Genomic DNA, 13269 nt, shown 5'->3' on the forward strand with positions numbered 1-13269 from the left:
GGGCATCAAACGTACAGCTTGGAATATCCTGTACCTTGTAAGCGTTATAGGTGTTGCATTCTAAAGATGGTGCACAAGTTTGTCGATATTCCAGACAAACACGAAGTAGATGCTCAGGCATGAGTTTCTCATCAAATGTTGAAGATGTCAATTCTGGCAAGTCTGAAAAAATAATCATAAAATACTGCAAATCAAAATACAGAACTATTTTCTTGCAAGTCAAAATACTGCACTGCTTGAAATGACATGGTACGTTACCCTTCAGAATTCTTGCTCCCAGTTGATATGAGTCCATAAAAGATTGAATTTTCAGGTCATCACTAATTTGGCATTTACTAGGCTGAAATAAATTCAAAAGAAAAACTACCAATTAGCTATGTACAGAACAACACTAAAGCAATTATTGAACAACAGCTCCTTAAACAATACTAAAGCAATTATTGAACAACAGTTCCTTTTTTATCCTTCTTTTTTCTAATAGATCTGAGAGAAATATGCTGTGCCAGAATGTATAGCGTTATTTTTGTTTCTCGATCCTCATGGACATCCAAAAATTACAAATTATAGTGCCATACATATGATTATGAGTTCAAGAAGTTCACAGAAGATCATCTCTTTCTCCTGTCACTATTTACCTTCTCAACAAGGTCTGGCGAACCAAATAACTGGTTATGTATTGTTACAATACATTTCAGAATAGATTCTGGTATGAGATCCCACGAGTCTTCAACAGCACTATTTTCCTCATCAGTTCTCTCCTGAAATAAACAGGAATACGGGGTTGATACATAAAAGTGAAAAGAAATAAAGGCATTGGAAGAGAATCCTCAAACATATGATACCATAATTTTAAGAAAATCCTGCTCTAACTTTTCTTCAGTATCTGCTACAGCATTGCCTTCTGCATCCATATCTGAAAGTGATGGCACGTCTCCTTTAAAGATATCATGTATATCAATGATACGGGACCTGAACTTGTAATACTGTGAATCATCATTTTCCCTGGCCTTCAAACTAGATTTCATGTCAACCCACATGCTTGTAAACTGGTCAAATGTTTCCTTTAGCGACTGCAAAGACAAACAGGTAAAAGATCACACGTTTCCTTTCAAGTAATTGTGAAAATGAGAATGAGTACATACCAGATAAGATGTTTTATCCAGGATAAGGGAATAGAAGACACGGTATGTTGTCCGTACTAAAGAAATATGATGGATTGATACTAGCATCTGAGAGTGAGACCTCTGTAATGAGTGCAAAAAGGCATTATGAAAAGCTTGAATCTCTACATTTGAATAACTAACGAGACAGCATGAATTGAAATAAGAAGGGAAACACTTCCATTTCACTAACCAATTTGTCAGCCACTTCACCAACATGCAATTGACTCGACACAGCAGCTAGCTTCTTCAACATAGCAAGGTCACTGACCTCATTGTAGCGAATTTCCAGTTGATCATCATTTACATATTTCGTTAAATCGGGCATGTCCACTGAAACATTGCCAGTAGCAGATCCACTTGGAAATTGCATAATAGCAAAAATTGCACCCTGCAGCACAGAAAAAGATTAAAGTAGCACCGTCAGCATCATTGAGGACTGTGCACATTCTCTGTCACTAATCAAGGAAAGTACAATCTGTTTTTACAGTGTATATGTATTACACATATGGAAACAAAATAGCATGAAGTTTATTTATTACTATCAGCTACTGTTTGATGACACAGATACAAATCTGGTCAAAAGAAGTGCACCACTAAGTATGATTCAAACATAGCTGCAACACATACCAGAGCTCGTTCAATATCATCTTCTTTAATCTTCTTCAAATATTCCCTCTCAAGATAACCAGACAGAGCAATTGCCAACCCAAGTTTCATTTCATATACAGCAACTTGAATTGGTTGAATCAAATCAACATATTCCACATACTCCTCTGTCAGTCTCTTGATGAAATTTCTGGATGTTATCTGCCACAGCACGATTATAGGGCCAATCAATATAATTGAGCGATAACTGCCACTAGAACAAAATAATCCAGCTAGAAGACAAATAAACCAGTCCCAACAAACCTAACCTGCCAATTGCAGACTCTATCAATCTCTAATTGCCCAACTCCATCACCATTTAAACTAGTCAACAGAGACTTGCATTCAGACAATCGTTCCTCAAACTCACAGCATGCCGCAATCAGGCTCTTATGCCTAGATTGTGGAGGTCGAAATACAACCTGCAAAAAGTGAGTAAGGATATATAGTTATCAAAACAATAACAGATTACGTAAGGAAAATAATAACCAGGTCTGTAGTTTATATTAATACATATTGAGTACTAACACCTGTTGAACGGCTGTCTTGCCCAATAGGCAAGCTCAATGATCTAAAGGTAGGATCACCAACAGAACAAAATATGTCTATAACTAACATTGAACATATCCACCTAGAACAGAACAGAGCCACAGATACTGATAACTACAGATTGCTATGACATTTTTAGGAGTCCTGAGAAGATTCATCAAGGGTGTGTTTAGTTCACACCAAAATTGGAAGTTTGGTTGAAATTGAAACGATGTGACGGAAAAGTTGGAAGTTTATGTGTGTAGGAAAGTTTTGATGTGATGGAAAAGTTGGAAGTTTGAAGAAAAAGTTTGGAACTAAACAAGGGCCAAGTTGCTGCATTCATATTCAAAACATTAATATAGCATATTAAATTATTATGTCCCATTCTTTGCTTGTGTCTCGACATTAACATATGCCTGTTCTCAACAATTGTTGGAATAACCAGTGAAAGAAATACTAGCAGCTTGGAAGAACCATCATGAACTTTAGAAATAGTATCATAGGATGGGGAATATTTAAAACTTCAAATTATGTATTAAGCAATGGATTAGCATATATACCTTTGCCCGGATGCTCTTCTCTTTTGTTTTGAGTTCTTGCAATAACTTCTGATCATACCCATCTTCCTCAGAGCTAGACCCAGCCAATTCCTCACACTGATGACGAACCTATTACACAACAACTCACAGAATAATTAGCCAGGCTTTATCTTACAAATCTTACTAGTTGTGATTTTTTTCGTCCAAGATAACAGACTAAGATACAGTACCACAGTTAACATTGTACTACTACCATTCTCAAATAGATGTCATTTTTAAGAATGTGTCCACCCAAATCTTAAAATTAGATTTGTCATGTGAAAATGACAATAGTATATCTCATGAAAAACACTTGTTTATGCCACCAAAATATTTTGTTAATATAAGATAAAGGCAAAGTGAAGGTCAGATATTGTTAATATCCTAATTAACACAAGTAAAAAAGAAAGGAGAAAACAGTTTACATGCCACAGCATTCTATGTAGCATGTTAATTCATTCATTATGCACCCAAGAAATAAGAGACCGTTCACCTTTCCCTCAAGCTCCAGTAGTGAAATCTTTTCCAGAATATGAGAGTGCATGAAAGCGGATTCGAATGCAGGATCTGGATTATATGAGCTCAACAATAACCGGAAGCGCAACTCTCCAATGTACACCCAAGCAGCCCCAAGATGCATCAAGTAACCTGCATGCCACAAAAGGTTAAAATAAGCATGCACCGTTCAGTTGAAATAAACAAAAACTCAGGGAAAAATCAAAGCAAAAGTCAAAACCAGAGTGCCTATTGGAACAAACAAAGACTAAAAAACAAAGAAGAAAAGCATAAGAAGAAATACCACGCAATAGACCATTCATAGTACAACAGCAGGGTAAGGAAAAACAAGTGCATAGGATTTGTCATAGCCATGCTACATCTAAATGCTGTCAGCAATGTCTCCAGATATCACAATGTCAAAAAGTTAACTAGAATACATTATATTCAATTTCGAAAGTCAAACAAAATATGATATTAGTATCTACACAATTTTAGATTCTGTTCAGGGAGACCATAATGGCTACCAAGCTATGAAATGGAGATTCAATCATTCATTGAGAAGAGATAAAAAAGAACACACCCTGTGAGAACGGTGAGTGCAATTCCAGAAGTAAGGACCCTATTAGCTCATGCGAGCCAGCGAGTGAAGCCAATACTCCATGACTTGAACGTGATAACAGCGCACAGGCAGTGTCAAGATCTTCTTTCTGCAACAGAACAAGACAGACCATGAAAATACGAACCACCAGCAAAGAAAGCTTAAAAGCGAAACAGATAACTTGTTAAACAATACTGCTGTCCACAAAGATGCTGCAATGGTCAGAGTGGAAATTGTTCACAGAAAAGAAGAAATAACAAGACAAAAATGTCACTATGGAATACATTTATGGGCTGTCTGGTTTGAGGTTTGAGATGATTCATTGACCATTTGATCCTAAATAGTTTGTTTGGTCTGAGGAATGGAATAGACTGATCCATCATCACCTCATCCCTCAAACGTACATACTAGGTGAAGCAATGAGTGGAGCCATCCCACCGTATTTGAGGAATGATCCCACAATGGGTCATCATCCTAGATGCTTTGGTACCTCAAACATAACTGCCTCTTAAAAAATAGCTTGTTGATCACTTGATTAAGTTCATATATGACTACAAAACACAGTTACAAAGCTATCTGATTATAAGTTGACTAAGAACTGAAGCAACCACCATACAAATGTATTAAGCTATCCTTGTTTCCTAGTTTGGGAACTGCACTCATCTGTAGCATTGTGAGGGTTATATTTTGTCATATGTGGCACTGTGTCTGTTCAAAGTGACTATGTTATTTGTCATTTTAGCTTCACATACACACAAATATCTACTAACAGATGCACAGGAAATCAAGGTTACAGTTGTCAATCCTTACAAACTAATACGTCCAGAACTTTCCAAAACAGAACTTAACATGTTCCAACAAAGCTTCAGTCCCCTTAAAATGAACAAGAATATATTGATTTCTACATGACTTAGAGCTAAAGAGGTGGGACAGATTAAAAACAAGAATATAATAGCATGCAATTTGCAAAAACATGTGGTACGTGAGATCTAAAATCACGTCAGAAGAATGACGCACAAACCTTTACACGATGTTCAGACTGTTGGAAGAGGATGGACTCTAACTTGCTATACTCTTCTTGCTTGAAATGCTTCTTATGGACAACTATGATCTGCAAATAGGACATCAGAATATATATTCCAAAGGGTGCATCAACACAAACACAGATTAATGGACTGATACCTGTTTAAAGAGGGAATCAGCAGCAGAATGTAGACTAAGAACAAAGTTTCCCGCAAACGAGACACCTTCCCAGAGGTTTCTTGATGAAATTCGAAGCACTAAACGGTTCTTCTGATAATCCATCACACGTAAATCCTCTTGACTGCAGAAACAGAGGGTATTAAGAGAATTCTTTGCAATTGGTATCCCTTGAGGCAGAAACATCTCAGCAGCCCAGAAGGAAGGAGCAGAGAAATACAATAGCAATCAAAAGGAAAGATCCCTTCACTGTTTCTAGCACAAAGGGAAAAAATGGACGAAAATAAAACTCATCATACAGGATGGTATCGATTGCATCCATTTTTGTCAGGTGTGCAAGGTCGCAGGTTTCATCATGGGTAACTGAGAACTGAACCTGAAAATGGGGCTAATCAGATAACAAAGGAATCATGAAATCTCCATATATCTCTGGAACTGTATGAAGAGTCTTGCGAGGAAAAACCTTTGGTCTCCCAGAGCAATATGTCCACAAAAAAGTATGGTAGTTGTACCACATTTCAAGAATAGAACTAGCAACTTTTACATGCACTGCAAAACATTCGAGTGCCAACTTGTAAGCTAAAACAAAAACAAATTGATATGTTCTAATCAAAATGCAGAGATCATCTTTTACCGTTATCAACTGTGGCCCAAGCATGATGAATCCACCAAATGATCTGATGTTGAGTAAACTCAAAGGGAGATCTTGAAGATGATCCCAATTGGAAGTCCATAGCATACTTGAGCATATATTCAATGTTTGCAATAATCTGTGTCATAAGAGAAAATTACTAGGCAAATATGCATGCCACAAAATCTGAAGGGCAGTTGTTGCAGACGAAGTACCAACAACATGATACATGAGATGATTGCAGATCAACAAATTCTATAAGCTAAAATCCGAATACAGTTTAACAACACAGAGACACACATACTAACATAGGGAAAGGGGGAGGACCTGATGAGATTCAGAGGAGTCCAATTGTGCACACTTGGATAGCCGTTGCAGTAACACAGTATCCAGGTTCAGGCTCTTCAAGTTGAGCAAAGGAAGACTTGCTACCCAACCATGGAAACCGTGCATGTTACATAAAACATCTGATGAGACAGAGCAACAGAATTTTACTTCAGTAGTTGAAGCCTTGGACAAAAATTCAAGATTTTTCTTCTCCCAGTCAACCTTCTCAACAAGCCTCTGCATAAAGAAAATGCAGTAAGTCAATAAATTTTAGGGGGGTAACATATCATATAACATTACACCGAGTACAAAAGAACCTTGTGAACTTCATCCAACTGGGCCAATACTGTTGAATCTTCTTCCTCGGTGATAGTTGCAGCAAGAGAAGCCATAGAAAGACCTTGGCAAAAAGTTAAAAACAGTAATAAGAAACCAAAGTTAAGTAATGAAATGCAGCTCTACTGCGTTTTCGAGGGAAAAAAGAAACCAAAGCTAACACTGCAAAATTAAATAAAATTGCACTTCGAGCATTTAAGTGTGCTTCCCCTGCTTTGAAGCATTCGAGCAATACAGATTAAAAATAGACCACAAAAAAGAACTCTAGAAACACAGAAGCTGCCTCTGAATACAGGCTTATAGAAGCAATTCCAATGTACAGCCTCAAAAAGATCTGTTGGACAAATATAAGAGTACCTTCCATCGCAAGGTTTCTAAGATCCTGATTGGCTGACAACATAGCATCAACGAAGTGTTGGTTGTCTGCAATCAACAAGATGATTAGATCTGGAAGATTTATAAATGTTCTGATCCATAATATATAATTTACCATCAAAATGTCCCTTCAGAAGATTCTTCCTTGGCCAAACAGCTGCAGAAAATGCTAAGATGTCTTGGATTTTGTAGAAGATTCTACCAGATGATGGTACAATAGGGTGGCCACCATAAACCCACAAAGTTGGTTTGTCATAATGTAAATTGAAATCTTGGAGGCTGTTGAGATTGACACTTTCCATCTGTATAACCATGGTATCATTATCCAATCATTATGTGGTATCACAAATTCACAATGCAAAGAAAAGGATGGTTACTTACCAAAAAGATACCGACTTCTACTGGGAATTTCGGTTGCAACTTTAGTATTTCCTTCTTCAAAAGATTCCAAACAACTGGCAAGCCCTCAAACTGAGATAAGAGTATCATCTTCCATATTGACCTGTGATAATCAATGAGACGAGAGTATATCTGCAGCAGTTTCCGTGATTTCACAACCATCTTGAGTACCTCACCCTCCAAGCACCTGAGGGACTTCAATGCTGGCAACATAGTGACTTCCATTATACCATGGTCAGGAAATTTTGTCTCGAGTTGCCATTGCTGCAAAGTAAGTCGCAACAAGCTCAAACCATTACGAGAGTTGCGAAGCCGGTTATGGCAATCTTTAAGGGTAACAGAACAAGTCATATCCAGCAATCTCATTGAAAGCAATGGAATAGGGTGAGCAACAACATCAATCTTGTGATAAGCAACTATTTCCCTGTAACATTCAAGGATGCTATGCCAAATAGGATGGTCACTTTCTTGCTTAAGTATATTTCCGTAGTTCTCAAAGAAGTTGCAGTAAGGCTGGAGAAGGTGATTGCACCAATTGAACCATATGGCATACAATTTAAGATCATTTTCAGTAGATTGCTCCATTACCCAGTTTGCAGCAATAAAAAGCATCTGATCAGCTAATTCTGAATTGAACAACCCAGTTACACAAGGCTTGACAGACTGCTTATCAGAAATGGTTGGAAACTGCAGTTCTAATAAACTCGTGGCAGGCAGAATATATGGGTGGATGCTAGTGATAGGTCCCAACAAGGATGAATTACTTTTCAAAGTGCTTATCTGATAAGCAGCGTATTGGGAACCCAATGACTGCAAATACATACAATTTCTTTGGACACAAGTTTCCTTTGAATACCAGATAAAGTCCTTTAGTTTTTGTTCAACTGGCCAACCACCAGGCAAGGATAACGAAAATCCATAATGCAAATCAGCTGAAGAAACATCAAAATGAACCAAAAACCTAAGTTTTCCCTCCTCGACAATGTTAGAGCACACTTCACCCAATGATGGCAGGTAAGTGTGCTCCCAACTTAGATGAAGGCTCCAAAGAAACTGATTTCCTTTAATTAGAAGTTGTTTGAACAATTGAACCCATCTTGTTATCTCAAGAAGTGTAATGTTTATACCAAGACGCAATCCAGCAGCTTTTGCATACAAATGTGCTTCACTCATAGACGAAACCAACTCCATTCTTGGTATGCCACAGGAAATTAGAAACCGTGTAATGTCCCTCCTCTCACTATCCTCAGCCTCATTGCTGCATCCGTTTATACTTAAATTCTGGTTCATCAGAAAGATCTCAACTCCCCTGTTTCGCATAGCTCTTGAAACCTCACCATGTTTTGCATTAATTGTCAAAAACATTCGGAACTTGGGATGGGCCTTCAGAATTACAGGGTTCCCATCCACAAGACCACATTCATTAACTACAATTGACCTTTCTTGCTCAACCAGAGAGTTTATCCTATCGAGAACCTAGAATCAAAGTTAATAGAATAGAATTGTTAGCAAAAGAAAAATAAGGTGACAAAAGGTAAAATTCATGAGGGTTTGTAAACGTACAGTAGGGTTACAAAAATTTGCGTTGTCCAAAACAATCCATTCACCACATTCAATAGCCCTGATCAAGTCTCCAGCAACCCATTCAAATTTAACTGGTTGGTGTACAGCTTCACTCTGCTGCAAGTAATAGATAGACCTCAGTGTTTTACTCAAATCATCTTTATTGAAGGATACAGGCAAGTCAAACATTTCCATATCACACTTCATATCCTCAACTATGTCCCTGACCAAGCTCAATGATGGCAACGATGAATTCTTGCTCATTTCAACAAGGGTTGAAATGCAAATTGAAGAGAACTTCTTTGCAATTACAAATTCAAACCATCTTACAAACAATGTCTTCCTGTCTGCAACCAAACTCTTCCACTGTATATATTGACTCAGGCTGAAGTATTCATCAATATAACGCTCAACTTGAGATATGACCACTTTATAGTGCCTAAAAAAGTTATACTGCTCAAAGCATCCCAACAATTCTGACACATCAGTTGCCGAAGATAGATTAACTTCGTTCAATGTATTGCCAGATAACTGAGCAAGCAAGCGGATTAATGAGGTTTTCCCAGATGAATGTTGTCCAACAAGAATGCACAACCAACCTTGATTGATACAGTGCATGGCAGCTTCAAGGCTATGGAGGGTACCAGGGAGAATGTTGAGTTGGCTATTCTGAACTTTGCAAGAGTGGACGCGATTTCTTCTAATAGATGCACTTCCAACCACCAAACACTGTGGATTAACATAAAGCATTTTTATTTCATGAATGCTATACTTTGTCTGAAAGACTTCTTCAAAAAGCTTGACAACTTCTTCGCGATCAGCTACAGTTCGCATTCGTTGAAGGTAGACTGTATTTAGAAAGCAGTCAACCATTGAGGTTTCTGGATATCCTCTTGCTGTCTCACAAGCACCAACTATCATCTCACAAGACCTAATAATATCACGTAGATTAAATTCCCAAGGAGATCCTTCTTGGCCGTACTTCTTATGTATCATGGTATCCATGTAGAGTCTATTGTTAAAGGAAATCAACTTTTTTAGAATGTCATCCTTGATGGATGGATATTGTGATTTACAGATGAATGAGTAGTCGCTTTCTGATAACTCATCAACATAAACCTTTGTGAAGCGGTTCAAGAAGGACTTCGGAAGGCCTTTCCGCCCACCACCTTGCGACGAAGGATTCTGACATGCAAAGACACGAAAGGACGGTGGACATTTGTACGTCTGACCAAGCTCAGGAATAAAGACCTCAGCACGGTGGTCCAAAATGGCATTCAAACCCTCTAAGACAGATTGGGGAGCGAGATTGAGCTCATCCAACAGAACCCAACTCCCATTTTTTAAAGCCTGAAGAAGAATGCCGTCAGACCACGCAAATTCCATTCCATTTTCCCCTTCAACTGGCAAGTCTGAACCTAAAAGATCCATCATGTCTGTCTGCTCAGATAGATTTATCCTCACAACGTTATGACCAGAAAATCCAGCTAATGCAACAATTAAGCTTGTTTTCCCAACTCCAGGACTACCTTCCAACAGAAGAGGTTTTGGAAGTTGCATGCCACGCAACACTCGGAAAACATTCTTACTGGTAGTTGGTGCCATGAATTGAAAACCCTGTTGCTTGCGAGTAAAATGACCTGTATCAATATAAAAAGGCATGATGCCAAAATGATCCGGTTGACCAATATCAATTTCTCTTGTATGGTCACCCCAGCCATAGTTCTTTAGATCAAGTAAGTCTGAGTTTAATGGTTTTCCCTCGACCTTCTGCAGCTCTTCTAGAAGAAAGGACAGGCAAGTCCTTCTCAATTCAGTAGCCTCAGTTTTAGAAACATTCATTCCCAATGTGAGCCCGTCTAGTAAAACAAGGAACAGACCATGTATTAAAGCTTGTTGTGGACCAAGATTTCGCTCTGTCACATTGATAAATGAAATCCAGGACAACAGGTCTCGTATTGTGAGCATTCTTCCAGTGTGCAACTGGTTGAACCACATCCAGAAATTAACAATAAAATCTCCAAAGCAAGAAACCTCAGCATTTGTGAACCTCTCTATAGCTATGCTCTTAAGTTCATCAACATTAGTGACAGCAGGAACCCACACTTCTGTGAAACGATTTCTTAAAGCTGGAGAAAGCTCTTTCTTTCCATAGTCACCACCTGGATTCATCGTCGCAAGGATAAAGAAGTTTGGATGTGCTACTACTTTCTCTAGCACAGAACCACCCTTCTCAGCCAGTGACTACAACAGTAAAAGTAGGAGTAAACATTAAAATGAAACTGAAGTTCAAAAAAAAGTTGATATTTTAACACAGCCTTATGAATCAAAGAATTTCACGAGTGGATAGACAAGTGCATGATAAGATAGACAAAGGTACAGTCCTCACAAGCAATAACAATCAATGTAGAGGACTAGAAGTAATCTTCCATTGCTTAATGGTGGGACCAAGCAACAACTAAGCAAAACTATAAATGGCTTGTATGACTCACGACAAAATAGGTATAAGATGCAGTATCTGACAAGCATCTTGTTTAGCAAGGACAAAAAAGAACTTCAATGAAGTATGGTGTGTAAGAAATATGTATCCTGAATATTTAAACTGTGATGGTTGGTTCCTCTTAATTAGGAGGTAAAGATGCATTTGGTGATGTGGTAGGCTTCTGAAGGTTTACATAATCTTTCATGTTTTAATTAAGCATTAACAAATAGGAAACATCTTACATTGACCTGCAACAGAAATATTTTACCAGAAGTTCTAAGGACTTCCTATACGTGGGTTCCAAAGCATACCACAAACTGGCACATAAATCTATAACATGGATTAAAACCGAACAATTCAGCAATGCACAGATTACCTGCAGGTAGATTGTACTATGTCCCTAATAGTTATGTTAAATAGGATTGTTTCTATTTTATATAGTAGTTCTGTAAAGTACACAACTTTATTACTTATGCCCCTAATGTGCAATTTGATCAATTAAATCCTTCAATCTGCAAGCCTAGTTCCTTTTCTTTAACATAATTATCTCGAATGTAGTGTGCACTGCTACTTTACTAAAGGATAAAGCATAGAGTTCAAGCAGAAAATAGCAACCCGAAAAAGACAGCATACCAATTTTCTTTCAGGTTCTAGAACACTGTTCAGTCGTTCAAGTACGCTATCGTCAGCTAAAGAAATTTCATCAATTAGGAAAAGATCACCATTCTTCATTGCTTGCACAAGCGATCCATCCTGCCAAAGGAAAATTGCCTGCCACCTCTTGTGAAGTTGCATCAAATCCAACTTAATTTGCTCCATGGCGGCAAAATCATGAGGTGGCACTTGTGGGAACAGTTCCTTCTCCTTTATGTATCTATCAAGTATTTCATCGATGTGATTCACCACACTAACAGCTCCAGATATATCAGCAGGAAATGACTGCACATCATGGAAAACTAGTTATACATCAAATGTACTATATATAATCTCTACTGTTTAAAAAAATATGATCTGGGTGATCTGTTCTATGCGGAATCATTCTAGATCTTATATGGACGAATTTACATAGACGTGTGTGTTGTAGGATTTTTTTTGTAATTGCATTTGCACGTGTACATGTAGTTTTCAGTCAATAGTATGATTATATGCATGCTTTTTTTCATATTAGAGTATAGTTATATTATATTTTGAGACTTATCTCAATACACAGGGATGAAATATCATATGCCAGCACCAAAGGAACATACCATATCTCCTGCAACATGAATGAATATTTTCAGCTGCTTCATTTTTGTAATCAGATGTTTGAACTCCATCGCTATTTTTGACCTATCACGTATAGGACAGAATCCCTGCCAATAACAGTCAAAACATGATGCCAGTGAAAATAATGCTAAAGCGTGAAACAATGGGATATAACAAAACAGAATCCCAGCAATGATTTTGAGATAACAACCCACCCCAATGAAATCTGAAGTCTCGGTATATTGATGGCAATTTAAAATGTGTAGCTTCACTCCAAGGACAGCACTTAGGACCTGGCAAACAGTTGTTTTCCCACCTCCAGTTTCACCAACAAGGAGGACAGGTTCACGTGACCTGTAACAACGCTCAATGAGGAAGTATAGCCTCCACATACTTTCCGTCCAAGTGATGCTGCAAGCATGTACAAATACATATTGCATCAGATGAAGAGAAGTTAAAAGGTGTAGTATGTTATATTTTAAAGTATAAAAAGAACTCACTTTCCAAAGGTTTCTTGTACTCTCAGTCTTATAGATTCACGTGACAAGTTATTGTCACAGCTGACTTCCTGCAGTCACAACGAACCTCTCAATGATACGACAGACTAAAAGGTCTTGTTGAAGAAATGTATAAGGATTCAAAAGCATTGTGAAATATTTCATGCAAGAAGTAATATATTTGAAAGAGACTTTCTGTAG

The 13269-nt window shown here is 37.8% G+C and overlaps 1 protein-coding gene across 2 annotated transcripts in view; it reads right to left on the reverse strand.

The window, feature by feature from the left end:
• Window positions 1-13269, reverse strand: part of LOC127786339 (midasin) — a 32338-nt gene that overhangs the window by 8743 nt on the left and 10326 nt on the right. The window contains exons 17-42 of one of the 2 annotated variants that reach the window (XM_052313714.1): window positions 13072-13139; window positions 12787-12982; window positions 12574-12678; window positions 11960-12265; window positions 8845-11088; window positions 7264-8757; window positions 6998-7184; window positions 6865-6930; window positions 6489-6571; window positions 6172-6408; window positions 5848-5983; window positions 5677-5762; window positions 5513-5583; window positions 5196-5337; window positions 5035-5124; window positions 3996-4122; window positions 3411-3565; window positions 2900-3007; window positions 2078-2230; window positions 1791-1970; window positions 1354-1551; window positions 1143-1244; window positions 843-1070; window positions 636-758; window positions 259-340; window positions 35-162 (exon numbers count right to left, since the gene is read on the reverse strand). In XM_052313714.1, coding sequence (XP_052169674.1) covers window positions 35-162; window positions 259-340; window positions 636-758; window positions 843-1070; window positions 1143-1244; window positions 1354-1551; window positions 1791-1970; window positions 2078-2230; window positions 2900-3007; window positions 3411-3565; window positions 3996-4122; window positions 5035-5124; window positions 5196-5337; window positions 5513-5583; window positions 5677-5762; window positions 5848-5983; window positions 6172-6408; window positions 6489-6571; window positions 6865-6930; window positions 6998-7184; window positions 7264-8757; window positions 8845-11088; window positions 11960-12265; window positions 12574-12678; window positions 12787-12982; window positions 13072-13139 — 7095 coding nt within the window. Of the gene's footprint in view, window positions 1-34; window positions 163-258; window positions 341-635; window positions 759-842; window positions 1071-1142; window positions 1245-1353; window positions 1552-1790; window positions 1971-2077; window positions 2231-2899; window positions 3008-3410; window positions 3566-3995; window positions 4123-5034; window positions 5125-5195; window positions 5338-5512; window positions 5590-5676; window positions 5763-5847; window positions 5984-6171; window positions 6409-6488; window positions 6572-6864; window positions 6931-6997; window positions 7185-7263; window positions 8758-8844; window positions 11089-11959; window positions 12266-12573; window positions 12679-12786; window positions 12983-13071; window positions 13140-13269 lie in introns of both variants that reach the window. The other variant, XM_052313713.1, reaches the window with a different exon arrangement.

Source organism: Oryza glaberrima, chromosome 10, assembly GCF_000147395.1.
Source record: "Oryza glaberrima chromosome 10, OglaRS2, whole genome shotgun sequence".
Classification (NCBI taxonomy): Eukaryota; Viridiplantae; Streptophyta; class Magnoliopsida; order Poales; family Poaceae; genus Oryza; species Oryza glaberrima.